At 45.7% G+C, this 26,741-nt stretch overlaps 1 protein-coding gene across 2 annotated transcripts in view; it reads right to left on the bottom strand.

Annotated features, from left to right (window-relative positions):
• MRTFA (myocardin related transcription factor A) overlaps positions 1-26,741 on the bottom strand; it is a gene marked incomplete at both ends in the record, with an annotated part of 86,005 nt that overhangs the window by 14,238 nt on the left and 45,026 nt on the right. For both annotated transcript variants that reach the window (XM_084254940.1, XM_084254939.1), the window contains 2 exons: positions 1,181-1,236; positions 19,966-20,031. In XM_084254940.1, coding sequence (XP_084111066.1) covers positions 1,181-1,236; positions 19,966-20,031 — 122 coding nt within the window. The remainder of the gene's footprint in view (positions 1-1,180; positions 1,237-19,965; positions 20,032-26,741) is intronic.

The raw sequence follows: 26,741 nt of genomic DNA, 5'->3' as shown, positions 1-26,741 counted from the left end.
GACTAAGGGAAGTTCTAGACAGCAGCCAGCACTGATTAAGAGAATAGCTGGAGTCCACAGGCCAGCCCTGCCAGTTACTAGTTAACCTCTCTCAGCGATACCTATAAGGAAAATCACCCCTCATTCGAAAGAACTGATGATAACAAACAAGAAATTGCTAAAACTTCACATATAAAAGTGCTTATTAAATAACAGTTGCTGTAATTAGCTAATATTTGCCCCTTGCCTACTTAAGAAGCAGTCTAGGAATCGCTGCCAAGTCTTATGACTGGTTTGGGGGCACAGGCAATGCCACCTTCCCCCTAACCCCGTATTCTCTAACCCAGCAACTGAAACAGGGTAGTTCATGACTGCCTTGGCTCCCAGGACCCATGACCTCATCTTCCCACTCATTCTGAGCACTAATCAAGATTTTCCTTAGAGAAAATTTTAAAATAAAAAGACAACAGTAAGAAAAGTCTCAGAGGCAAATAATTCAGTCTCTGAAAAAGTGTGGGTCTTAAGGAGCTCCAGCCTGTGAGTCTCCGTTTGGGGAGGTTCTCTTCCCTTGTCTGCTACATAAAGTGAAGAGGGTGGGAGGGGGAAGCATGTTCTGGCGACTTCCCCATCTCCACCCACACTGGGCAGCAGAATATCCCCCCAAGGCCCCGGAGGGAACTGAAACTGACGGGGACAGGGGAGCAAGCCAGGTGCTGCAGCATGAACCTGGGCTCAGACAGGGGCCAGCTTCTGCTTCCACAGCCTCAGCAGACACAGGGTGGGGGCGTGGGGGGGGGCCGACACACACAGAGACCAGAAAGGTTCCCTGTTCCTTAGACTGTCCCCCCTGGACAGATGTGGGCAGCGCAGTCATGGAGGGACACTACTCAGCAAGCATTCCCTTGGCTGGTGTTCGTATCCCAACATCTACAAAAGGTGAAGCGGAATTAATGATGGGGAAATAGTAGTGGTCTCCAAAGCGAGGCGGAGAGAGGGGGTCGGTATATGCCCTTAAGTGCACTAAAAAGAGGAAGTCTCTTTGATCGTGTTCCTTACCATCAAGGTGAGAGGTGGCTGGGGATGGGGATAGGGATGAAGCAGGAAAAGCAGAGCCCTCTGAGCCAGGGCTGACGCTGGACTCAAAGGAACACAGGCCCTGAAAACGCTCCGTGGCCGTCCCTGGGGAGGAACGGCGCCTTACCCTGGCCCGCTCCAAGCTCCTTCTCTGCTCATGAAACGCAGCTGGACTTTTCAAAGCTGTTGGGAGAAGAATCACAAAAGAATTACTTTATAGTGAAAGATCACGCCTACTACTATAATTTACAGTGAGAAGGTGCCTTAAACTCAAGTTAATTTTAGCAGTGCTACTAGCAGACGCTGAAATGCAGACAAAAACGGCACCTGAGCAAGCATTTATCTTTATGGTTGAGCTCCCCCATTGAAACTGTTCCGGTTACTTTCTTGCTAGGAGAATTGTCATGGCCTAGGCACGGGCGCTACCACCTGTGCCCACACCCGAACTTCAGAAAGTGCCAGGCCTTGCTGCTCCACGGCAGCCGCACAGCCCTCCCCGCAGTAGGTCTCAAAGACACCTGCCAGGAGGCACATGCACAGGGAGGGCAGGCCTGCAGGTCAGGCCCCCTTCACCTCTTGGCCCTCTGTAGGAACCACAAGTGACCAAACTGTGTAAATGGGGCAGTTAAAGCAAAAGGACATGCAGCCACTTGGGTGCCATTTCCTTCTTCACTTCAGCTGCTATTAATAGCAGTGGCTAAAATTAACCTGAATTTCATCTCAAAGGACTAAAAGAACCTCACAGTGATGGTATGGCTGACCCCGGTGCACACGACCAGCAGCTGACAAGAAGGGCTGGCCGCAGTCGCCATCAAGGTTGAGGCTCTATTCTGGGGCTACCACCACTCAGACCACAGGGCTCCACTCAGCAAACACGCTGAGGAGGGCAGATGAAGGCAGGGTCCTCACAAATGCAGCACTGGAGGAGAGTTTTCTTGTTAAAAACTCAGCTGTGAGGACAAAGGATAAGTTGGGACACCCTGAGGCTAAGGGGGAAATGACTTGACTCACTTCAGGTAGGGAAGCCAGCAATAAGGGAGAAATTACAAGACGCTGGTCAGTTTCACTTCTGCTGCCTAGCATTTCTGAACAGCTGTGAAACTGTGTGCGGAGATAACTTTTGCCAGGCTGCTAGCTGTGGTGGGAGGGCAGGGGCGAGGAGACGCTAAAAGTAGCAAGCGCACAGATAGGACCCTATCCTGCCCCGGACTCTGTGCTTCCTCCTCACACCCCACCCTGTGGAGGCTGGGCCTCAGCAACAGCATCCCAGAAGAAAATTCCAAATGTCTTTTTCGAAAATTTAAATCTTGGGCCTCCTCGGTGGCGCAGCGGGTTGAGCGCAGCGCTGTGAAGCTGTCCACAGCCTCTGCACTGTGGGTTCAATTCCCAGCAGGCCAGGGAGATTCCCACATGGTGAGGCAGATCTCTCCTGCCTCACCCGCTGCTCCCCTCAGCAGTGTACTTCAGTCGTTCTGCATGTTCTGCTCCCCACTCTGTCTCTGGTGAATCCTCTCACCCTCCCGCGCCTCTGCCTGTACCCCAGTGCTTGTATAAATAAATAAAAAAAAAATTAAATCTTCTGGAAAGATTTTTTCTAAGTCTTAGGATAAAAAAGAAACCACTTTAAAAGATCTGCTGAGAGCCTACCCGACTCCTAACAGCAGGGGGAGCTCTAGATTTAACAAATCATAATCGGCACAGCTCCAGGAAGAACCAGCCCAGGCTCGGGCCCCAGCCGGCTGGAGCATTCCGGGCACTCACTAGCCAGGAAGTCCCAGTTCCAAGCTAGGCAGGCCAGTACTGCGCATCTCAGTGGGCGAGCACAGCCCCTGCACTGGCTTCTATGAGGTAAAGCCGGCTCAACTCCGAAATCAGTCTCCAAAAGCCCTGATCAGCAGGCATCTGTGCTGGGTGTAATGGCCCAGCAGGGAGTGAATATACAGCCTCACTCTTGCAGAGTTTATCACATGGGTGAGACATTAAAGGCAATCAAAGAAAAAATTCGCAGTGTTCACCCACTGCCCTGTGTGCCTGACCCTTTCCACAGCACTCACTGACTGACATTCTTCACAAACTCCTATCTTCCTTAGGTGGTGGTGTCCGTCTCCCACCACTAGAACCACCTCCATCATGACAGGGGAGGGGATTAGTCTATTTCTTTCATGTCTACCAGTATCCCTAGTGCTGAGAGTACCCAGCACAGAATTCATTCAATAAACGAATGAATTGTCTATAGGACGTGATTACAAAGTGGATACAGCAGCAAATGGCCGTGCATAATCGACACACCTCCGGCGACCATGCTAAGGGAATGAGACAGAGAAGCACAGCAACACACAAAAAAAGGTTTTAAAGTTTAAACTTCAGTCCCCTGTAGAGACCCCCAAAAAGAGTCCAAGTTAACCTGTGAGGACGGGTCCAAGTGGGAAGGTACAATCACCCTGCACCCCCTCCTCCCCTCCTCCTTGCTGCCTCCATGACTGCCAGAGGGGTCAGAATATTACTCAGAGATTTCATTTCCCCAGAAACCCCCAGAAGGCGGTCAAAAGAGAAGCCCCCCAAAACCAATGCAAACCAAGAGCTGTGCACACAATTTACAGGAATACATGCTGCTCGTGCCGGAGAGCACTTCTGGACCCCTTCAGAGCTGGTTCCGCTGGATCATCTGCCCCACTTTGTGTGAACAGAGGGAATTTGAATCATGTACTGGAAGGAAAAATAGCCAAGTTCCTCTCAAATCGAAAGAACAGAAGTAGCTAAGGGGCGTGGTGTTCTTAATCAGAGTTTCAGATTTAGATGTTGGTCCCATCCCTGGTAGGCTGTGGCCACCAACTAATATTCTATTCCCTCTCTCCTTATTCTTGCCCTCGCCCTTATTCTTGCTCCCCTTGCCTGTCTGCAGCCTTAATTAAATTAGGTCATTTATGAATTAGAAAAAGAAATATGTGTCAATTTTCTTAAAACAAACCTGGGCCTCCCTGGTGGCGCAAGGGGTTAAGCACTTCACGATGAAGCAATCCGAAGCCTCTGCAACCGGGGATGGAACTCCGCTGGCCAGGGAGCAACCCACATGGCGCACAGACTCTCCTGGCTCACCCGCTGCTCCCCTCTGCAGTGTATTTCAGTCAATCCACCTGTTCTGTTCCCCACTCTGTCTCTGGTAAATCCTCTCACCCCCCGCATCTCTGGCCTGTACCCCAGCTCTTGTATGCATAAACAGATAAATCTTTAAAAAAAAAAACTGCTCTCCACTTGCAAAGCGGAGCTTGCCCCATGCTCCGCGCATCTATGGGCTTCCTGGTCCGCAGAGCTGGTGCATTCTGGGAGGGACTGGTCTTCACTGTAAAGAACAGCAGTCAATACAAACCCCCTTAAAAGTCAACAGATCGGGCCTCCCAGGTGGCGCAGTGGTTGAACGCTAGGTTGTGAAGCTGCCCGCAGCCTCTGCAGCACCGGTTCAATCCTCGGCCACCAGGCGAGGGTCCCACATGGCGCGCAGACGTCTCCTGACTCCCGCTGCTCCCCTCAGCAGTGTATTTTGTCCACCTGCCTGTTCTGCTCCCTGCTTTGGCTCTGGTGAATTCTCTCACTCTCCCGTGCTTCTGACTGTACCCAGTGCTTGTATAAATAAATAAATCTTAAAAAAAAAAAAGTCAACGGATCTAGGCCTCCCCGGTGGCGCAGTGGGTTGAGGCATTGTGAGGCTGTCTGTAGCCTCCGCAGTGCAGGTTTGGTTCCTGGCTGGCCAGGGAGATGCCCACATGGCAGGGCAGACCTCTCCTGCCTCACCCCCCCTCCTGTGCCTCTGGCCTGTACCCCAGTTCTTGTATAAATAATCTTTTAAAAAAAAAAAGTCAATGGATCGGGGCCACCCTGGTGGCGCAAGGGTTTAAGAAGCAGCCTATGAAACTATTCGAAGCACAAATTCAATCTCCAGCGAGGGAGGAAACCCACATGGCGCAGCAGACCTCTCCTGTCTCTCCCACTGCTCCCGTCAGCAGTGTATTTCAGTCAATCTGCCTGTTCTGTTCCCCACTCTGTCTCTGATGAATGAATCATCTCACCCCTCACACCTCTGGCCTGTACCCCAGCTCTTGTATGCATAAATAAATAAATCTTTAAAAGAAAAAGTCAATGGATCACATTAATTTAGGTCCTCAAACCTGAGCTTTCCCACCAGCAGCCCTAGACTGACTTAAATATGCAGGCAAATGAAAATCTTCTAGGAGAAGAAAGCAGTGCTAGAAACACATCTCAACGAGGAATGAAAGCAATGGACCGCCACGCCTCATTTCCTACTCATTAAGGAAAATTTAATTTAGGTGCCTGGGCCTGAATGTCACTTTATTAGTGTTGACATAATAAAAACCATGGTTCCTATTCTTGTTAACAAATATGCCAGAGTCTCCCCACCAACCATGTACTCAGAGGAACTCCAAGGCTACCCCAGAGGACAGCTAACAGATAAACGCCCTGCCGTGGCCCACACAGTCCCCCTTGCAGGCAAGCCTGCGGGAGTCTTCCTCTACTGGGAAGCCGTGGGCAGACACACAGTGCCGCTGCAGGGCGAGCATGAGCACGGGGGCATACACACCCAAGTCAGGTGGGAACCCACACTCATCCACCCACCTACCAGGAACAGGTCTTAAGCACCCAGGTACTATGTATGCTAGGTTCCAAGACGAGGATATACAGGATGGGCTCCTGGGCCTCAAAAACACAGCTCATGGTTTGATCAGGGAAATGACAACCACAAAACAAGATGGACTGCAGTGACAGAGGCCATTCACAGGGATGCAGAGGACAGGAGCAGCAGAATGCAGCCTGAGAAAAGAGAGTGAACCGGTCGGGTAGGTTTTACAGAGAAAGCCCCAAGTGAATGGAAAAGAAACACCAAGGGGAGATAAGGGAGGCAGTGAGGTTTCCTCTGAGGTTGAAAGGGCGCATGTTCAGTTCACGAGAGACACCAGCAGTCTGCCATGGCAGGACCAAGGCGTTCATGTGGGGACAACGAGACTGGAAGGGGAGGCAGGCCCTGCTCATGACGAGCTTGATTGTGCTTTGTAGGGGCCTCTGCACCTGGGAAGACATAGCAGACACTATTCTCTATCCCTCCCGCTAAGTACAACTAAAAACTCTGCACACTGCATAGGTTCTGGAAAGTGGAGAGAATAATGCAGACTGACTAGGGACCTGAGGACCCGCAAACCACACAGGGATGAGCTCCCTGAGTTCCCTTTTTGCTTCACACATCCCAGACTTGGAGCTGAAGACAACAAAGACCGATGGAGCAGACAAAAAAGCCCCAACAAAACCTACTCTTGTTAGTCAAAGACCAAGAAAAGAGGAGCCCACTAAGAGAAAACCTTAGACAATAATGACTCTGCTCCAGCCCAACACCACTGAAAAGACAATGGCCTCACCTGTCTCCCATCAGAAACGGCCAGGTGGGGCCTTGCCAGGCTGGGCCGATACTCCTGGCCCAGACTCACACTTCTGGTCCAGTCCAGGCAGTGTCAAGAAGGCCAAACAAGACCAAGTAGGTGGCCGCCATCCAGCGGCGGCGAGGCAGCCCGCCCTCCCTACTGAAGTGACTGTCAGAAGGGCTGGTGAAGTCAGGGCTTTCACCAGGGCCCAGGATAACAAAGTGCATTTCCCAAGAATGTGGACACTCTCACGAAACTAAAATAACATCACACCTGAGGAGATCAACATTAACTCAGTCATATAATCTAATTTACAGTTCATATTTGAATTTTGATTATCTGCAAAATGTCTTTTTTTTTTTCTTTTAAAGATTTATTTTTTTATACAAGAGCCGGGGCACAGGCCAGATACACGGGAGGGTGAGAGGATTCACCGGAGACAGAGTGGGGAACAGAACAGGCAGAATGGCTGAAATACACTGCTGAGGGGAGCAGCGGGCGAGACAGGAGAGATCTGCTGCACCATGTGGGATTCTCCCAGGCCGGCTGGGATCGATACCACGCTGCAGGGGCTGTGGACAGCTTCACAGTGCGGTGCTCAACCGCCTGCGCCACCAGGGAGGCCCTCCAAAATGTCTTCTGTAGCAGTTAATTTTTCCTTAACTCAAGATTTAATTTGCCTCTTTGGTCACAACCTAGAATATTATTGCTCCTGCCTTTTTCTGTTTTTCATAACACTGACTTAAGTATCTAAGCCCACTGTCCTGCAGGAAGAATGCCCTATATTCTGAGTTTGTCTGTTTCCTCATGATTAGAAATAGGCTAAACAAGAAGGGGCAAGAAGACGAAGTAGGTGATATGTACTTAGCAGCAGGAGGCACATGAGCGCATGCTGTCCAACCACTGACAGCGCTGCAAGTTTGAAAGGAGCACCAGGTATCCCATCATCTTAAAGGTAGCATTTCTGCTTTGTAATTAATACATAATCTGTTGGGCAACATTTTGAGGCCATGTGAAAATCTTGCTCCCTAACCACCATTTACCTAAGGACTTAGGCATGTGGTGATGATCCCCGCTTGAAATCAATGAGGAGATAGGGCTCCACTAGTGACTAAGAGGGCACTTAAAAGAACAAAATGGGGGTGACTGGGTGAATGGTTGTGCCATTCACACTCTCAACAGGGGATACAGGAAGAGTAAGTAGGGACAGGGTGGGAGAGTGTGCTCAGTTTGAGGCATGTTGCCTATGAGCTGTGACATGTCACACAGAGAAGTGGAAGTGGGTGTGTAAGAGTATGTGTGGGGTGTGTGTGTGAGAGAGACATCATCTAGGGATCACATGATATGCAGAGACAGAAGAAAATACTTCCCAGACTGAATCTTAAAAGAATCCCAGAATTTTAGGAAGGGTGATTGAAAAAAAGGGAACACCAGGAGGCTCTCGGAGGTGGAGAGGCAAGGCTGTTATCAGGAGTAAGCTTTCAGAAAAGAGGCGTAGGCAGAAAGAGCGAGGTGTTAACAGTGAGCAGATCATACAGTTTCTGGACGTGGCCAGTGGTCTCAGTCGTGCCAGTGGGTTGGTGGAGAAAGAAACTAAGACAACAAGTTGAGGAGTGAGAGGTGAGGAAGTGGAGTTGCACCCTAGAGGTGCTAATGGTTACCCCCTCACTAGCTCATCCTTCCGGCATCCACTTGACCACTTGCGTGAGACCAGGTTTTGGCTCCCAGGGAGCTCAGGCTCGCCACGCAGCAGCAGGTGGGGCAGGCTAACGGGCAGGCTAACGGCAGGGCACTGGGAGAGAAGGATAGGGTACTTGGAGCAGTCAGGGAAAGAGTTCTGAGTGAGACCTGCAGGGCAGGGAGGGAGCCCTGAGCCATCTGGGAAGATGAAGAGCGAGAGCGACTTCCCAGCAGGAACCTGCCTGAGGGACAGGAGGCAGAGCAGAGTGAACAGAGATGTCCAGGAGGAGCTGCAGGGACACAGAGCCCCAGAGGGCTTTGGACACTATACTGTTCTCAAGTGGTCTGGAGAAAAGAGCAGGGAAGAGGAATTTCTGTCCTTGTCAAACCTGCCACTGACACGAAGGCTCCTGAGAGTGACATAAAGAAAGAGACTAGCTGCAAATGGCTCGTTTTCCCTTTGGTATTTGCAGTTTGCAGGGTATTACCTTAACCAAGCTTCTCTGCACATGCTGTTTCTGCACATTGTATAATGGAGAACTGACTTGCTCTAGGTCACATCTGAATTAACTACGGAATGAAGATTAGACTGGTTTTTCTGATCCCCAAATCAGATCTTTTACGTATATTTCAGCAGGAGAGAGGGAGTGTGGGGCAGAGAAAAGATACTTCCTTAATCAAGTATCTCCCCCCCTCCAAAATGTGACAGCTGCAAAACAACAACGATTTTAACCTCCTCTTCCACATTTGCCTGCTCCTGGCTATTCCTCGGAAAAGAAATACTGGCAATGGAACAAAAGGGAAGACTTCAGGAACAACTTCAGAACTGTCAGGGAGGCACACATTCTCCCCTCCTTTCCCTCCAGCCCTCTCAAAGGGGCCAACATAGCTCAAAAGGGACCTAGCGTATCATCAAACTGTCCCAAGTTAGCGGGGTCTTTTGCCACGTCCCCTGGCCCTAGGACAGAAATCTGCTACACAGCTCCAGGCAGCTCAGTAGCTCTATCAAACGACCACTGTGCTAGCACAAGGCCACAAGAGAAGCAGGCAAGCAGGCTTTTTCCAGCACTAGAGACATGGTCACAAGCTATCTCTCTACCTAAGCATTTCACAGTAGCCTCACCTGTCTTAGAAATCTGTCATCAACTTCTGAACCACCTGGGCAGGGCTATCCTCTAGTTAGAGCTCCTGGGAGGGCAGAATAACAATATGCTGTCACTAAAAACAAAGGGGACACATGTCAACAGCACTGGGCCCAGTGGGGCAAGAGCCATTTGCAGCAGCTCTCCTACCTACCTGTGATTATGCAGGTTCCTCTTTTTCTCTCCTTTCCTTAAGAAAACTGTCCTTTTGAAATATAAAAAAAAAAAATTGCAGGTATCTGAGAAATGCAGATTCCCGAGTTTTAGTCTTTTTTTAAGATTTATTTATTTATGCATACAAGAACTGGGGTATGGGCCAGAGGTACGGAGGGTGAGAGGATTCACCAGAGACAGACTGGGGAACAGAACAGGCAGACTGACTGAAATACACTGCTGAGGAGAGCTGCGGGCGAGTCAGAAGAGGTCTGCTGCGCCATGTGGGTAGCTCCTTGGCCGGCAGGGGATCGAACTCATGCTGCAGAGGCTGCGGATTGCTTCATAGGCTGCATCTTAACCCCTTGCGCCCCCAGGGAGGTCCCTGGGTTTTAGTCTTTAGCAAGGTCTTTGAGGATTCTGGCTCCACTAAAATTTGAAAACCAATGTTTCCCTAGTCCAAAAGGCAGAGGAAAGGTGACACTGCAGATGAGAAAGGGATTCTTAGTCTGCTTATTCTGCATTACCAGGAGCTAACTGTCCAGGATGTGCAGTCAATAAGGACTTCATCATGTAACAGCTTGATTCAAAATGTCAGCTCTGCTGACCACACAGATGCTCACAACTTGGTCAAGTTCTATCTCCTAAGCCCCTTTCAGGATCATTGCTTGGAGTTGCAAAGCATGTATTTCTGAAAGTTTCCTGGAACCCTGGGATAGTGCCTAATTCAACTGGGATATCCTGCTGTTATGACCAAGATCCTGGAAATGGCACTCATTAAAAAGGAGTTACAGAAACTCAGTCATTGGCATCAGTACAGGAAATGGGGAGGGCCACACACAGGATGAACAATAAAGCGCAGAGGTCGGCTGTGGTGCCAGTGTGTAAGGGCTTGTGCTGGTGTCAGCTAGGTCACTGTGCATGGGAGTCCCCGTCCAGGCAGAGCAGTAGCTCTCAACCCGGGCACACTGTACCAACTTTAGGATATCTATGCATTCCCAGAAATTGTGTACTCAATTTTGGGTCCTTTCTAGATAACTAATTAGAGGATGTGTAAGATTTTCCAAGGAGCATCAATGACACAAAGGAAACCAAGAGCCTCTGCTTTAACCAAGGGCTGTCACGACTCACGTGGGAAGACACCCATGGCGTGCAAGCCAGACGGCCAGCAGAGAGGAACCGCAGCTCGGAGGGCTTAAAAATGCCAGGGCTACTCTCACCCCATCAGTTTTTCCCTCACCCTCATGCTTACTTCACCTGACCACAGGTCCTGATCGAATACTGCTTTCAATTTTCAAACTTGAAATTCTGCCAGAAGCACAGCAGGCTGTCATAAAATTCCCCTGTCAGGAAGACCCATTAGACTATCACCTTCAGGAAGCTGGAAGGCCTGGATTGGATCTGCCTCTGTCTTTCAGAGGCGGTGTGACTGTGGACATATCCTAGCACCCCTATGATTCTCAGTATCCTCATCCTCAAAATGGCAATTAACTACTGCACCAAAGACACGTGGGCTAAGTAAAGTGAAAGTGCTGCTGTCTCCAGGAAGGGCTGTTAAGCCCCAGGCACTGCTGCTGGTTTAACTTTTTTGTGTCATCCTCCTTCTGAAGGAAACAGAAAATGCTGTGAGTTCACTGGGCTGATGTCCATCTTTTGTCTTTGTTTTCAGATATCATAGCAAAATGCCTACAAAAACATCCTGCAACCAAGACCAACAGCCAGAGCTGTACCCCCAGTTCCAGTAGCTAGCCATGACAATGAAAATAGAATTAAAATTGTGTCAGTAAGTTGGGGTGGTGGGGTGTGGGGGAGGGCCACACATGCTGAGGCAAGCAAGGATCCAGACTGACAGTGACATGCTTCCTGCACATCCTGTTTTGGTGCACAGGCCTGCCACCACCCCTGGGCTGGGCGGTCGCCCACACCCAAGCCAGCAGGAGAGCCAACAACCAAGAGGCAATAAAAAGTGGAGGCTCAAGGATGCTAAATCTCCTCCTTCTCGGGAGTGCAAGTTGCTCCAGAGTCTCCCCTGACCCATGGATGGTGAGAGACAACAACCAGGAGGAAAGGTCAGCACTTGGTCTTATGAAAATCAGCTGGTACAGTGAATTCCAAGAGGTTAAAATCTCAGGGCTAAAATATTTTGAACTTGGCCTTCCAAGTTTTTCTGACACACATGCCAGCCATGTTGACACCTGGTTTCCACACCCTGGACCAGTCTGATCCTCCAGATCACTGTCTCTCTCACACACAAAAGCTGTCACCTTTTTGAAGTCTCATAATCAATATACCTAATTTCATCTGCTTAGATACAAGTTCCAAATCACCTTTGCCCTTCTACAAACAATATTCCATAAGCCTAAATACTCCCCTTGAGTGGATAATTCCTTAGGACTTGAATTGTTTGGGTAAAATGAGCAAGTAGCATCAACAAGTGACTTTATAAACTCCTTTACTATTCTGAAAAGAAGCTGGCCTTGCAGAGCTCAGATATTTCAAGAACTAATAATTACATGAAGGTGAATACCTACTAAAATTTTTATTTATATATATTATATATTGTATTCTTTTTTACTAAATATATATTTTTATTTATATCTTTTACCTCATTGTGCCTACTAAAATTTTTAGATAGGAAGCTGTACCAAGCACTCACATAAAGAAGACCACTCTTGGTGGCTTGTTCAATGGAGCGCTCTACTGGACTGCCCTTCTGATTCTACAATGACTGCACCTGGAATGCAGACGACTCGCTTGAGAGTCCTTTATTAGAATTTGTTAGCAACTGGTCACCCCATCAGTTTTTCCCTCACCCTCATGCTTACTTCACCTGACCACAGGTCCTGATCGAATACTGCTTTCAATTTTCAAACTTGAAATTCTGCCAGAAGCACAGCAGGCTGTCATAAAATTCCCCTGTCAGGAAGACCCATCAGACTATCACTTTCAGGAAGCTGGAAGGCCTGGATTGGATCTGCCTCTGTCTTTCAGAGGCGGTGAGGTAGAAACACAGCCTACAAGAGCAGGGAACGATGAGAAAGGTGCACCTATCAGAAATGCAGACTAAAACACCAGAGAGTGATGTGCCCAGCTGATCTTTTCCTTGGAAAAGAGAAGATTCCTGAGGCCGTATGATCTCTGGGGCATATGACTAACAAAATTTTCTCTCAGCTTCAAATCTAGGGATCAAGTGAACCCTAATCCTGGCTTCCACACTTTATTTTATGGCTTTTTTTTTTTTTAAGATTTATTTATTTATACATACAAGAGCTGGGGTACAGGCCAGAGGTGCGGGGATAAGAGGATTCACCAGAGACAGAGCAGGGAACAGAACAGGCAGACTGACTGAGGGGAGCAGCGGGTGCAACAGGAGAGGTCAGCTGCGCCATGTGGCTATCTCCCTGGTCGGCCGGGGATCAAATTCGTGCTGCAGAGGCTGCGGTTTGCTTCATAGTGCTGTGTTCAACCTTGTGCCACCAGGGAGGCCCTTTGCTGTAGTGTTTTTAAATGCCATTTTAAAGTTGGGGTTCAACCTCAGTGAGATAGTGACATTATTGTGCAGAAGATACAATGTGTCTCAATTGGGTGGGGGTTCTCTGGTTCTTAAAAAAAAAAAAAAAGGTGGTGCTGTACACCTGAAACTAATATAATGTTATGTCAAGACATCAACTGTCTAATGTGTCAACTATGTCAGAAAGAAAAGAAAGAGGGCTTCCCCGGTGGCGCAGCGGTTAAGCGCGGGGTTGCGAAGCTGCCCGCAGCCTCTGCAGTGCCGGTTCGATCCCCGGCTGCTCCCCAGCCACCAGAGGAGGGTCCCACAGGGCGCGCAGACCTCTCCTGCCGCCCGCTGCTCCCCTCAGCAGTGTACTTCGGTCCTTCTGCCTGTTCTGCATCCTGCTCTGACTCTGGTGAATTCTCTCACCCTCCTGTGCTTCTGACTGTACCCAGTGCTTGTATGAATGAATAAATAAATAAATAAATCTTTGAGAAGAGAAGAGAAGAGAAGAGAAGAGAAGAGAAGAGAAGAGAAGAGAAGAGAAGAGAAGAGAAGAGAAGAGAAGAGAAGAGAAGAGAAGAGAAGAGAAGAGAAGAGAAGAGAAGAGAAGAGAAGAGAAGAGAAGAGAAGAGAAGAGAAGAGAAGAGAAGAGAAGAGAAGAGAAGAGAAGAGAAGAGAAGAGCTCTCTGATCTAAAGACAACTATATCTAAAGAGTTAAATGGATCACAATGAAATTCGTGAGTGAGCCTCTGAAGAGCAGCAGGAGTTTGAGGACACAGACCGACCTGCAGCAGCAGGCAAACTGTAGGGTACTGAGCTCCTGCTCGGAAGAGATCCTGGTCAGATCATAGCCACATTTCTTTGACTCACAGGGACAATTTAAAAACGACAACACCGAGCTGCCAGAAACTCCCAGAGGACTGGAAAAATGGGGAAAGACCAAGGCCCAGGGGCAGGTCTCTCTCACTCCAGCCTCCCACCCAAACTCATGATCCACAAGCAATTGTCCAGACATGGTACCTCAGACATCATACAAGTGACATTTCTGTGAAGCCCACCATTTTGTTATCTTATAAACTCTGCAAGTTAAAAGGCAGGGCAGAGCCTTTCTACCTTAAATCAGACCCTCATCTACTTTGGTATCACCACCATGTCCTCACTGGTAAAGTTTTCTGTCTCTCAGCAGTGATCTGGAAATTTGAAAACTAACAAACAAAAAAAACACATTATTTCCAATCCAACCACCTGATTTGTTTTTTCATTTTAAGAGAGGTTAAGAAATAAGCACCACCACGGACAACAATCCTGTTAATACACAGCCCAAGGGGATGAGTCTTAACAGAGTAGTTCTTTGACTTAACAATTTTCAGTTATTGTTTTTAATCCATAGGCAGACAGAAAAGTGGGACTATTTATTGAAACATAGTTCCTTCCTATTCTTAAAAGCTGCTTTGATAAAACTTAATGAGCTAAATTAAAGTGGCCTTCACAGTCACAAGGTGATAGATGCCAGCTAACACTCCTCTAATTCCTGAGAACAATACTACCTACATTTCACATCTACAAACAATACACATCTCATCTCTCTCCAAACTAACACTGGGGGGTAGGAAAGAGAGTTAATACCCCATCTTATAAGAGTAGAAGCTGAGTTCAGGAAAGTTAACTGAGCTGCCCAAAGTCACATCACTCCTAAGTGACAAAGACAGACCTAAAACACTGTTTAATGTAATAGCCACTAGTCACATATGACTACTTAGATTAAAATAAAATGGGGAATTCAGCTCTATACTCAAACTAGCCATATGTCAAGTGCTCGATACACATGTGGCTAGTGTAAATAAATAAATAAGACTACTTCTACTGAAAGTGCTACTGGACAGGGCTGCTGTAAAGGATAGCTCTTGGATTCACAGTATTTATAGCCTGGACTGATGGTGGCAAAGTTAAATCAAAGTCTTCTCATTACAAGAAACTCTGAGGCTTCATGAGGTTGGTTTATCTTCTTAAGGGTAACAAAAACTAAAAATTAGTTCTAAAAGTTTAAGCAAAATGAATGTGAGCCAAATGAATCAGAAAAGAGATTCTTGAAACTCAGTTTGCACATCTGGTGAAGAATAATAGAATAATTCCCTAACACAAATAACCAAAAATGATTACTAAGAAGAATATGATTACTAAGAAAAGGAAGCACAGTAATCAATTCTGATACTCCCAGCCATAAAACAACCTTTTGTCAGGGTTTAGAAGAAATTTCTTCCTAGTGCAGGGCTGTTACATGAGGGCCCACAAAAATGACAGGTTAGATTAGCTGTGAGCGCCACAACAGGGCCACACTGTCACTTTGCTAACGCCAGCAGCTGAGGTGTGACAAAGGGCTCAAACTGTAGATCTGAAGGGTTAAGGAGTCAAGCTATGCTGAAGCTTATTAAAAATACAGAGCTGCAGAATTCACGCTTTCCAGTTTCAACATGAGTGAGCTATTCTGGGCCTACTGCAGATCCACGACCCAGTCAAAACTAGCAGGCCAAGTTGTTCATTTTTTCACTCAGCAACATGTTCGCACACCTTTCAGGTGGAAGGTGGTTTTGAGTCTAGTGGACTGACACTGGCTGGCTGACCTCTCACTCTTTTTTTTTTTTTTAAATGCTCGCCATCTCTTTTTTTCCTTTAATATTTATTTATTTATTTATACAAGCACCGGGTACAGTCAGAAGCGCGGGAGGGTGAGAGAATTCACCAGAGCCAGAGTGGGAAGCAGAGCAGGCAGAAGGACCGAAGTACACTGCTGAGGGGAGCAGCGGGCGGCAGGAGAGGTCTGCGCGCCATGTGGGACCCTCCTCTGGTGGCCAGGGAGCAGCCGGGGATCGAACTGGCGCCGAACTGGCGCCGCAGAGGCCGCAGGCAGCTTCGCAACCCAGCGCTCAACCGCTGCGCCACCGGGGAGGCCCTGACCTCTCACTCTTACTCTGGATTCTCTCAACCACTGCCATGTATTATTGGCTGGGTACAAAGAAACACCATTTAATACGAAAAAACAAACTTGCTGAACAGACAGAGCAAGGCGTCACATTTCAATGCTTGCCTACTGAGATTTTTCTACCACGTGTCCATGGGAAAAGAACCGAGGGCCAAGTACAGCATCAGCGTATGCTACTCTATGCTTCCCAAGGAGCCACAACAGAAGAACAAAAGGCTGAGAAGGAAGAGACAAATGAAGCTGTTCTCTCATATCCAGAAAGATTACAGGAGACACTTCCCTCATTTGTCTGCAGAAGAGAACTTCCACATTTCCCTTTAAAAGGCTAGTCCTCTGCAGCAGCTTTCATTGCCAGAACATTTTTCCTAATTTTCACCTTAACCTTATGACTTTATACACCTTTAAATGCCAAAAAGACAGGCTGTGGGGGAAGTTTTCTTGAGAACAGTGTATACCACGCATGCTCCATCCCTTCTGTGAGTCTTTTTCCTGGACAGAGCAGCATTCTTGGTCTTAAAATTTGCACTTAAATACCAGCTTCCTATCTGTGTCATCTCTTCTCTCCCTCAAGACATGCAGAGCTTCAGACAGTATTAAAGAAAGCTCAGGACCTGGAATATGTAAGCCTCTGTTATCCAGCACTCTGCAGGGGTTAAGGAGTGTTAAATTTGAGACACATGTTTACAAGATGAGAATGGAGGATCCCTGAAAATGACCCTGATTGAAGACACATAGGAAACCAACCCCTAAATGCCATGTTTTGATGCCATGACCAGAGCATATCAAAGGGCCCAGGGGTATTTAGGGACTAGGAGATTTCTCTAATTCCTGAACTTTGTGGACAGACCATACCAAGACTTTGAACAACGTGCAGAAGCATGATCACCCCTTGAAGACAAGGCACCGCTCAAGACATGGCATCCCGCAGACAGGACGTCAGAGCTGAGAGCCAGCCCGATGCAGGAGCTGGGTATGAGCTCTCTGATAAATGAGGTGGGTGAGTTTTTCTCCCCAGAGCCAGAAAAAAAATTGGGAGAGAAGACTCTGATAAAACATACAAATGACATGGCAGAACACAGACTTGATGATACTGATTGTGGACCCTCGCTATATCCTGTTGCACCATGAACTTTAAATATAAAGGCACTTTTCAGAAATTCCTCAGGCCAACAAGACAGGAATGGAAGTGAGCACTTCAAATCAGATGTTACTCTTCCAATCTCTGATAATCAACAGCAACATACTGATCTTTTACAATCTACCTCCAGCTCTGCTCTTATTTTCCTTGAAAGTCGAGAAGGGATGTTGGTGGGGGATGGCAGGTGGGGAGTGTGAGGGAGACGAGGGTGTAAGATCACCACATCAGTTAGGGCAGTGGGCGCAGGGCCATGGTGAGGAAATAGGGCTGTCAAAGAGGGGAGAGTTGGCAAAATGAAAAAGAGCCTCATCTTTGGGGATTCAGGACTCTATTTGTGAGGCATTAAGTATGTGGATAAGCAGGGAATGTCACACCTGAAATACTTCCAGGCCTCAATATTTTCACTCATAATCCAGGAATTCACTACCTACTTTCATCACTAGGAAAGCTAAAAACCAAACTGTATCCATGGCTCTTAGTGTGAGGGGAGACATTCTCATAGTGGCAGCTCATTTCTATTCCTGTATGAAGCGCAATAATACTTGCTTCATTGATTCAAAGACCAACTGAAGCATAAAATTAGAGACTCAGAACACTATAGAACCTGGGCTCCTGAGAGAATAGGAATGTTGTTTCAAATTCTATACCCAGAATTCCAAGTTTGCAACAGAGTGGTATCTGTTCCTGTCTCTCATTCTCATTCTCTCTTGCACACTCGCGCGAGCACAAACACACAATTTTATGACTAGCTATCTTTCTTCATTCATTCAGAGCCAAAAATATAATAAGATAGTTTTTCAAGGCAGTCACAAGTTAATTAGCGGGACAAACACACGAGCAGATAGCTGCAGTAACTGAAGCATCATTTGTCTTGACAACATGGGGCATTATACAAGCAATGCTTGTATAAAGCGATATTCAGCACATCTACTGAATTGTGATTTCAACAGTATCAAGTCAAAGAACGATGCAAGAACATGTGCCCTTGTGTGGTTTTTATGTTCGGAACATGGTACAGGTCCTGAAAAGCAGTGCATTCTCAGAACTAGTACTATCACTCGGCCAGCACCCCACCCATGAGCACTGAGTTGCCCTTTATTTTGTGTGCGGGTAAATTCTAGTTGCCCAAATAAACCATTAAACGTCTTGAGGGCAGGTACCAAGCCTTATATATTTTTAATCTCTACAGCATCTGGGACACAGAGTAGATGTTAAGCACGCCATGTCGGTGGTGACAGGGACAAGCAGAGGAGATGCTGGCTAAACTGTTCCTCTACAAAGGCCTGCAGACTGGCAGACATGGAGCACTGTTAAGTACAACACCGCCCTACGTGATGAAATCACCGACCCACTGTTGAAGACATCTGCTCTATATGACACTTCAAGGATTGGGGTAGGGAGTCCTTCACCGAAGGCCAGAGAGGAGGGCAGCATAATGTGGATGAGCGGTTTGGTAGTAAATTGCAGTAAACAAAAACATGCATAAATCCTCTAGAAAGGATAGAAATAGATGACAGATTCTTTATAGTTGTTATATAGTTCTAGCTCTTAGAAATGTAGTCATTATAAATCAACTCCCAGCCTCACTTGCTTAAAAGCCTTCAATGGTTTCCCAATGTACTTAAAAACAAAATCCATCTCCTTCATTCTGGCCCCATAGTCCCCTTGTCAATCGCAACTTGCCCCTGCTCTCCCCTCACTCACCAGACCCAAGACACACTGGCTTCCTTGGTGTTTCAAGCACACACTAGGCCTTAGACCTGCTCTCCCCACTCCCTGGGCCCTCTTCCTGCTTCTGAATGGCTGACTCCATCTCATCCCCCAGATCTCAGTTCAAATACTTCCTCCTGAGGGAAACCTTTTTGTCCATCTTATCCAGAGTAACCCCCCATCTCATTGCTATTCTTGTTGACACACCAACCAGTTAATTTATTTCATAAAACTCACATGCTCTGAATTTATGCTCTGAACTTATCTTGTTTATCTGTTCCCTTGTTTATTTAATGGTCTTCTCCTGCTAAATATAAACCTCCTGAGAGTAGGAGTTGGATTTATCTCGTATCAATGGGCATCTATCAGGTATGCAAATATTCTGAATGAAGAATTAGGAGAATGTAGTGGCAGTACATTAGCAGGCCCTGAGTTAAAGTGAAAAGCATCAGTTCTCCACTATGGAAGCAGAAGCTGCTGCCTGCCTTTGTTTTAAAACCCATTAGGGCACCCAAGCAGCAGCCCAAGTGCTCTGCCGATGACTAACAAGAATGTCAAAAAGAGCAAAATTGTGCTGGCTCCATTTTCCACTTTTAAAGCGCTGCTGGTATTAAAAGCAAGTTTTCTTGGTTTCATTTCTCCCCAAGTGATGCAGTTCTGTGCACATCGAGCCCAGCGCTGTGATAATACTTACCAACAACCCCATGCACTCACACCCATGCCAGCCCCGGGGGAACCAAGGGCCTCCATGTAAGTAAAACTGTGCTTGATTCAAAATGCCAGGTGGAAAAGTGCATGTAGTCCCCGGGAACGTGAACACTACGGCAAAACAAATCCAAGAAGTGCTTTCTTTCTCACAATACCCCAGCTCAAGATCTGCTCCTCTTATAAGAGGAAGTGTAACTGGGCGTAGAAACCCTTTGAAAGGTGCAAGTCAAAAGCTAAAGATGATTCAGAAGCACCATTAAACCTAATGCTGGTCTTTCACTGAACCTGATCAGCCAGGGCAGTTGTCTTAAGTATCAGTGATTGAGAGTCCCTGAAATAGGAAAAGTGAGAGAAAGAAAAAAGTGATAAACGAAACCAGTCCCCGTTTTCTGTCAGATGCATCCCATGGTGCACTGGGTGCACACCACCATGTCCGACGTGCACCTCTACCAGAGCAAGAGCACAGCGCAGTACTCACGCGGCATGATCCCTTGGCTGACCAGTTCCTCCCGTGTCCGGCGCTGCTGGAGCTTCAACTGCAGCACTGCAAGGCAGCAAAGAGAGAAGGGAGATGAAGGATCAACTGGGCATTCCTCCACAAAAAACACATTTTCAAATGCAAAGCCAGTCTCCAAAACAGGAGAGTGTAGTGTGGAAGAAGGATCCCCTGTGCTTTTGACTGTAATTGCAGAAGTGGCCTGATACAGCAGGGTTTCCGTATTCTGCTGTGGGCGGCAGGAGGAAGTTGCAAAGGGTCTTGCAGAGAGATAACAATCCACAAAGTACCAAAGTCTTGCCTAATAGCTCAAAACTTCCTACAACATGGTCCTCCTCCTAACACTGAAAACACAAATTCTTAACTCAAAGAAAATACAGACAGGCTCACCAGCCAGAAGAAATTTTCTAGGAGTCCTAAACTTTTTCTTGCTTTTTGTAGCAGAAGCTCACCACCGTAAGCATAGTGATACAGCTATTCTTATGATCAAGAAGGACTGATCATTGTAAAATCTTTTTTGTCATATCTAAAAAGTATTCCTATCTTCAGCAAGCAATGCATTTCTCTAGGCCAGACAATAGTTTATCATTAATACAACTCTCTTTTTCCTCTTCCTCCTCACGTAGAGGTGAATCAACCACCAGATTCAAAGCACACCTGGGCTAGGGGAGCCTCACAGGGGTGCTCCTCCCTCCACCTTGGCAACACCACTTGACAAAACAACTTAATAGGGATTTTTTTAAGTTAAAAGTCAATTATCTCCATTTCAAATGCCAATGAAACCTAAAGGGTGTTTCCACTACTCAACATGCAGAAAGAAGATGGCTCGGCTTTCACTGAGATGCTAAGTAAGAAAATACTCAGTGAAGGAGGGTGCAGAGGATCGCATAAAGTCCCCCTATATGATAAGCCTTCCATGAAAAGGCTCCTGCAAGTCACCTATGAGGAGGACCTGCACCGATGAGGAATCCTCTATTACCAAAATAACTGCCTTTTCCATCCATAGAGCAATTTTCAAAAAAGTCTCCAAAAATAGCAGTGGTAGACTTCTGCTCAGGCCTCAAATTCAGCAGGTCTAAAGTTGAACTAGTCTTTCTGCCAAAAACCTAATCCATTTCCCAACCTTTAAATCTCTTTAATTGGTCTCATTATCCTCCCCAGTACTAATAATAAATTTCTGGGCCAATTTCAACTCTACCACCTCCTCAAGCTCCTACCTCCTCAAACCCACCACACCAGGATTTTGCAGGTTGTGGCGACAACTCAGGCTTGTGCCCTTGCTCTCATGGTCGCTCCCATTCTAAGCCACACCAGGCATGGCTGTCCAATCACTCTTCCTCAAGTACCACATACTTTTCCCAGATCTTCAGTTGCTTCGCCTAGAAAGTTTCACCTCTTCACCTGACCTTCCTGACTCCACAGCATTCAGAATTACTACAGGTCTTCTGTGAGCTACCACTTGTTATAAAAAGTATAGAGTTTGCCCTGCTTAATAGTTATGAGTATCTCTTATCTCTCCTACTAGTTTGTAACTCCTGGAGGACAGGATATATAACTTATTAATACATGTTCCCCATAACAGTTAACACACAGTATTTAATAATTATTCATTGAATTGAACTGGATTTCAAAACGATGATACATACAGTCTGTGAAATCTAATCAGAAGGTTACTACGTTACTATTATCATCTTTTAAAAAGATTTATTTATTTGGTACAGGCAAGAGGTGCGGGAGGGTGAGAGAATTCACCAGAGAAAGAATGGGGAACAGAACAGGCAGACTGACTGAAATACACTGCTGAGGGGAGCAGTGGACAAGACAGGAGAGGTCTGCTGTACCATGTGGGTCAGCTCTCTGGCCAGGGATCGAACTCTTGCTGCAGTGACTGCCGATAGCTTCATAGTACTGCATCTTAACCCCTTGCGCCACCAGGGAGGCCCCTACTATAATCATTATTACTAACAACACTTAAAAACAAATCCTTGCAGAATAAAACAAAAACTGTAACTGCACACTAATAGTTAGCATTTATAGAACATGACGTGTAGTTTCATGTTTTAACTCATTTAATCTTCTTAAGTCCCCTATGAAGAAAAAGGTATTATTAATACTATTTTACTGATAAGGAAAATGAGGCCCAGAAAGATTACACAATTTACTTAAGATTATCCCAGGAAAAAGACTAATTAAAGTAAAAATCAAAATCAACAAGCAACTATAAACCAGAGATACACTGTGGGGGGGTGAGGGGGGGAGTAGGATCAAAACAAGTGGGGGTGGGAATTGTATGGGGACTATAACCAAGATGAAAATGCATACACTGGGCCTCCCCTGGTGGTGCAGGTGGTTGAGCGCAGCCTCTGCAGCACGGGTTTGATCGCAGCTGGCCAGTGAGGGTCCCACATGGCAAAGCAGACCTCTTCTGTCTGCTCCCCTCAGCAGTGTATTTCATCAGTCTGCCTGTTCTGTTCCCTGCTTTGTCTCTGGTGAATCCTCTCATCCTCCCGTGATTCTGGCCTGTACCCCGGTTCTTGTATAAATAAATAATCTTTTTTAAAAAAAGAAAAAAAATGCATACATTGTGCAAAAATGAAAAATGATGTAAAAAATATATAAAATTTTAAAAATACTAAATTAAAAAATAATTTAATAATTCATCTTCAGAAAATACCTTAAGAGCCACATATTCTGTGCTCACTGCAGGAAGTACCAAATTAGGAGTATATTTAATATTAAATTAATATATTTAATGCACATCCCTCACTAAGAAATATCTACTAGTTCAAATGATTATTCTCATAGTGCTCAAACAAGGAGATTCAAGAGAGTAGGAATTTGACCAAACCCGTTTTCAAATTGCTGTGATTTCCTCTCCATTGCAAGTCAGTAAAAACTAAACAAAAGTACCTATTTGTGTACTGACATGAGTCTTTATTTCTTCACTGTTACTGAATTCCATAAATTTAATATATCATCTGTTTTCAAATGTGTCTATGCAAGCAGCCTATATATAGATGAACAGATGCCTTCAAAGTTGACGGATGGTGAATCAACTGAGTTAGCTGCTTGCCAGAAAATGACTGCAATAAAAGGAAAATAAATCAAACTGTGAAGTGGGGGATCCTTAGTGTCCCACTCTTCATGGAAATAGCTGTTTTCTTTCAGTATCAAACAGCAGCAATCACCTATTATTTGAATAATTGGTTACTTGGGAAATTAAAGGAGTGAACAATCCTATTAGGACCAAGGAAATGTAATGATGACATTCCAAGAATTGGACATATCAAACAACTGGGTCAATGAGGACTGAAAAGAAAAAGTAGGGCCTCCCCGGTGGCGCAGCGGTTGAGCGCTGGGTTGTGAGGCTGGCGGCAGCCTCTGCCGCGCCGGTTTGATCCCCGGCTGCTCCCCGGCCACTGGAGGAGGGTCCCACGTGGCGCGCAGACCTCTCCTGCCGCCCGCTGCTCCCCTCAGCAGTGTACTTCGGTCCTTCTGCCTGCTCTGCTCCCCGCTCTGGCTCTGGTGAGTTCTCTCACCATCCCGCGCTTCTGACTGTACCCAGTGCTTGTATAAATAAATAAATAAATCTTTAAAAAAAAAAAAAAAAGAAAAAGTAAAAGTAAGTGGTGCTCTGTTGGGTAAATAGTTTTCAGGCTTTTCTGCCCTCCCACCATTAGGATTGTCCTGCCTGATGGGTCACCTGCAGTTGTTACACTGTTGTGCTGTTTACTTCTGTGGGCCAGGGGAGGAGTATTGAGATAATCACCAAGAGAAGCAGAAGTAGGAGAGAGGCAGGAGAGAGGAGGAGAGAAAGAAGGGCAGCAAAGCCCAGAATGAAGACTTGCCTGGGGCCTGGAGGCCTGCCGGCCTTGTGGCCCCTGGGCACCCCTGCTTGCCGTGTACCTGGTTGTTGCAATGCATGTTAAGCTCAGTAAAAGCCTGAGAAAACCACCGAGGCTCCAGGACTCCTCCTTTACCCTGGTCTGCTCAAATCCTAGAGTACCTGCCCTGTACCCCTTCCTTGCACTACATGCTCTTTATTTATTTGTTTATTTATTATTTTAATATTCCCCATACAATTACAGCCCCCTTATTTTGACCCCAAGCCCTCCTTTCCCCGCCCCCCAACCCCCATAGAGTGTCTCTGGTTCATAGTTGTTTGTTGATTTTGATATTTTCTTTCTCATAGTTATTCTTTTTCCTGGTCCCTTATTTAAGTTTTCTAGATCCCTGCTATGAGTGAGACCATCCGGTATTTTTCTTTTTCTTTTTGGCTTATTTCGCTGAGCATGATCCCTTCCAGCGCCATCCATGTTGCTGCAAATTGCATGTGTTTATCTTTTTTGAATGCTGAGTAATATTCCATGGTGTATATGTACCACATCTTCTTGATCCAGTCATCTATTTTTGGGCATTTGGGTTGTTTCCAAAGCTTAGCTATTGTAAACAGTGCTGCTATAAACATAGGGGTGCAGGTGCTCTTTGGAATGGATGTTTCTGTGTCCTTTGGGTAAATACCTAGGAGTGGAATTGCTGGATCATATGGAAGCTCTATGTTTAGTAGGTCAAGAAATCTCCACACAGCTCTCCATAGTGGTTGGACCAGTTTGCACACCCACCAGCAGTGCAGGAGAGTTCCTTTTTCTCCACAACCTCGCCAACATTTGTTGTTGCTAGTTTTTTTAATATGTGCCATTCTCACTGGTGTAAGATGGTATCTCATTGTAGTTCTTATTTGCATTTCCCCGATTACAAGTGATGTTGAACATTTTTTCATACGCCTGTTGGCCATTTGCATTTCCTTTTCAGAGAAGTTTCTTTTCAGCTCTTCTGCCCATTTTTGATTGGATTATTTTCTTTGTTTTTGTTGAGTCTCATCAGCTCTTTGTAGATTTTTGTGATCAGTCCTTTATCATTAGTGTTGACTACATGCTCTTTAAACTCAGCTCTGTGGCTTCCACTGGTCATTGGTCCTGGATTTCACTGGATAGAGATGAGCAGCTGTGTAGGCTGTTCCTAATTTATTAATTGACTATTGACTGATTCCGCCAAGATTTCTAGCATAGGGAGAATTAGTCTAAATCATAAGGAAAGTAGAAAAGAATAGGAAGGGGTTTAATATGGGAGTGACATGTAAGGAACAAGAATTCTCCTGCACCATCCTTTTCTCAGTAAGACCTCTTCAAGGAAGATTCTGACTGCAGGGACACTCCATTAACCCACCCCTAACTCAGTAACACTGAAAAGGTTTTTTCTCATTTCTTTAAATTTCTATATGAAACTTGAACTTCAAACCAAATCTAAGCAAACTGACAATGAATTTGGCAACAGTATTTCTGACTATGTTACAAAAGGCTCCAAAACAAACTTGTTGACGAATTAGTACCCCTTGACTAGAAATTATAATCCAGTCAAAATTCACTGTATTAGAAAATCCATGAGGCAACCAAAAAGCAAACAAGCCCTCTCAATCTTTTCTCTTCTCCTACACTCAGTTCTTTGGCTCTAAACTGTGGGGGTTCTCACATTTCAGAGGAAGAAACTGCCACCCAGAAATGATCAACTAAGTTAAAAGGTATCAGTTTTCGTAACAATTAAAAGTGATTTTCACACTAAAATATTGAAATAAAGAGGTGCAATATGTCAGAAAATATATCAGTAGATGCCATTTCTGGAATCCCTAAGATTTAACTAACACTTGAGGATTTCTCAATCTTACTTTAACTCAATTCTATGACGCTTACTTACATGATTGAGAATAAGGAATATTTCAGTTTATCTCCTCATCACTCACAATCCACTTCACTCTCAATAATGGACAAGTATGCAGAAGATCAACAAGGATATGGAAGACTTGAACAATATACTCCCTCAACAAGTGCAGAATACATATTCTTCTCATGCATACATGGAACAGTCTCTAGGACAGATCATGCACTAGACCATAAAACAAGTTTCTAATACATTTAAAAGGATTAAAACCCTACAAAGTATTTTCTTTGACCACAATGGAATTAAGTTAGAAACCAACAACAAAATGAATTTTATGAAATTCATAAATATATAGACATTAAACAACATACTCTTAAATAGCCAATGGGTCCAAAGAGAACTAAGAGAATTTAGCAAGTATTTTGAGCTGAGCAATATATCAAAATTTATGGGGTATCTAAAGTACTGCATAGAGTAGAGTCTTTCATAGTTTTAAATGTCTATATTAAGAAAGAAGAAAGCTCTCAAAGACATAATATAAAGTCTTCGCCTTAAGTGGCTAGAAAAAGAGGTACAAACTAAACCCCAGATACACAGAAGGAAGGAAAGATAGAGAAGACAGAAAAACAAGAGAAAAATAATGGAACCAAACGTTTGTTTGGGAAAAAGCAACAAAATTGAGAAAGTATTTTTTTTTAAAGATTTATTTATTATTTATGCATACAAAAACTGGGGTACAGGCCAGAGGTGCGGGGGGTGAGAGGACTCACCAGAGACAGAGCAGGGAACAGAACAGGCAGACTGACTGAAATATACTGCTGAGGGCAGCAGCGGGTGAGTCAGGAGAGGTCTGCTGCACCATGTGGGTTGCTCCCTGGTTGGCCGGGGATCAGACTCCTGCTGCAGAGGCTGCGGATTGCTTCATAGTGTGGTGCTTAACCCCTTGCGCCACGAGGGAGGCCCTTGATGTGTACTCAATGTTTTTAAGTTAAAATTTTTATTTCAAAAGTTTGCAACAGAAGAACTTTTATTTTCTAACATAC

This window comes from Talpa europaea (genome assembly GCF_964194135.1).
Source record: "Talpa europaea genome assembly, chromosome: 15".
NCBI classification, from domain to species: Eukaryota; Metazoa; Chordata; class Mammalia; order Eulipotyphla; family Talpidae; genus Talpa; species Talpa europaea.
Note: the sequence above shows the minus strand (reverse complement) of the source record. Positions and strands in the feature narration are given on the sequence as shown.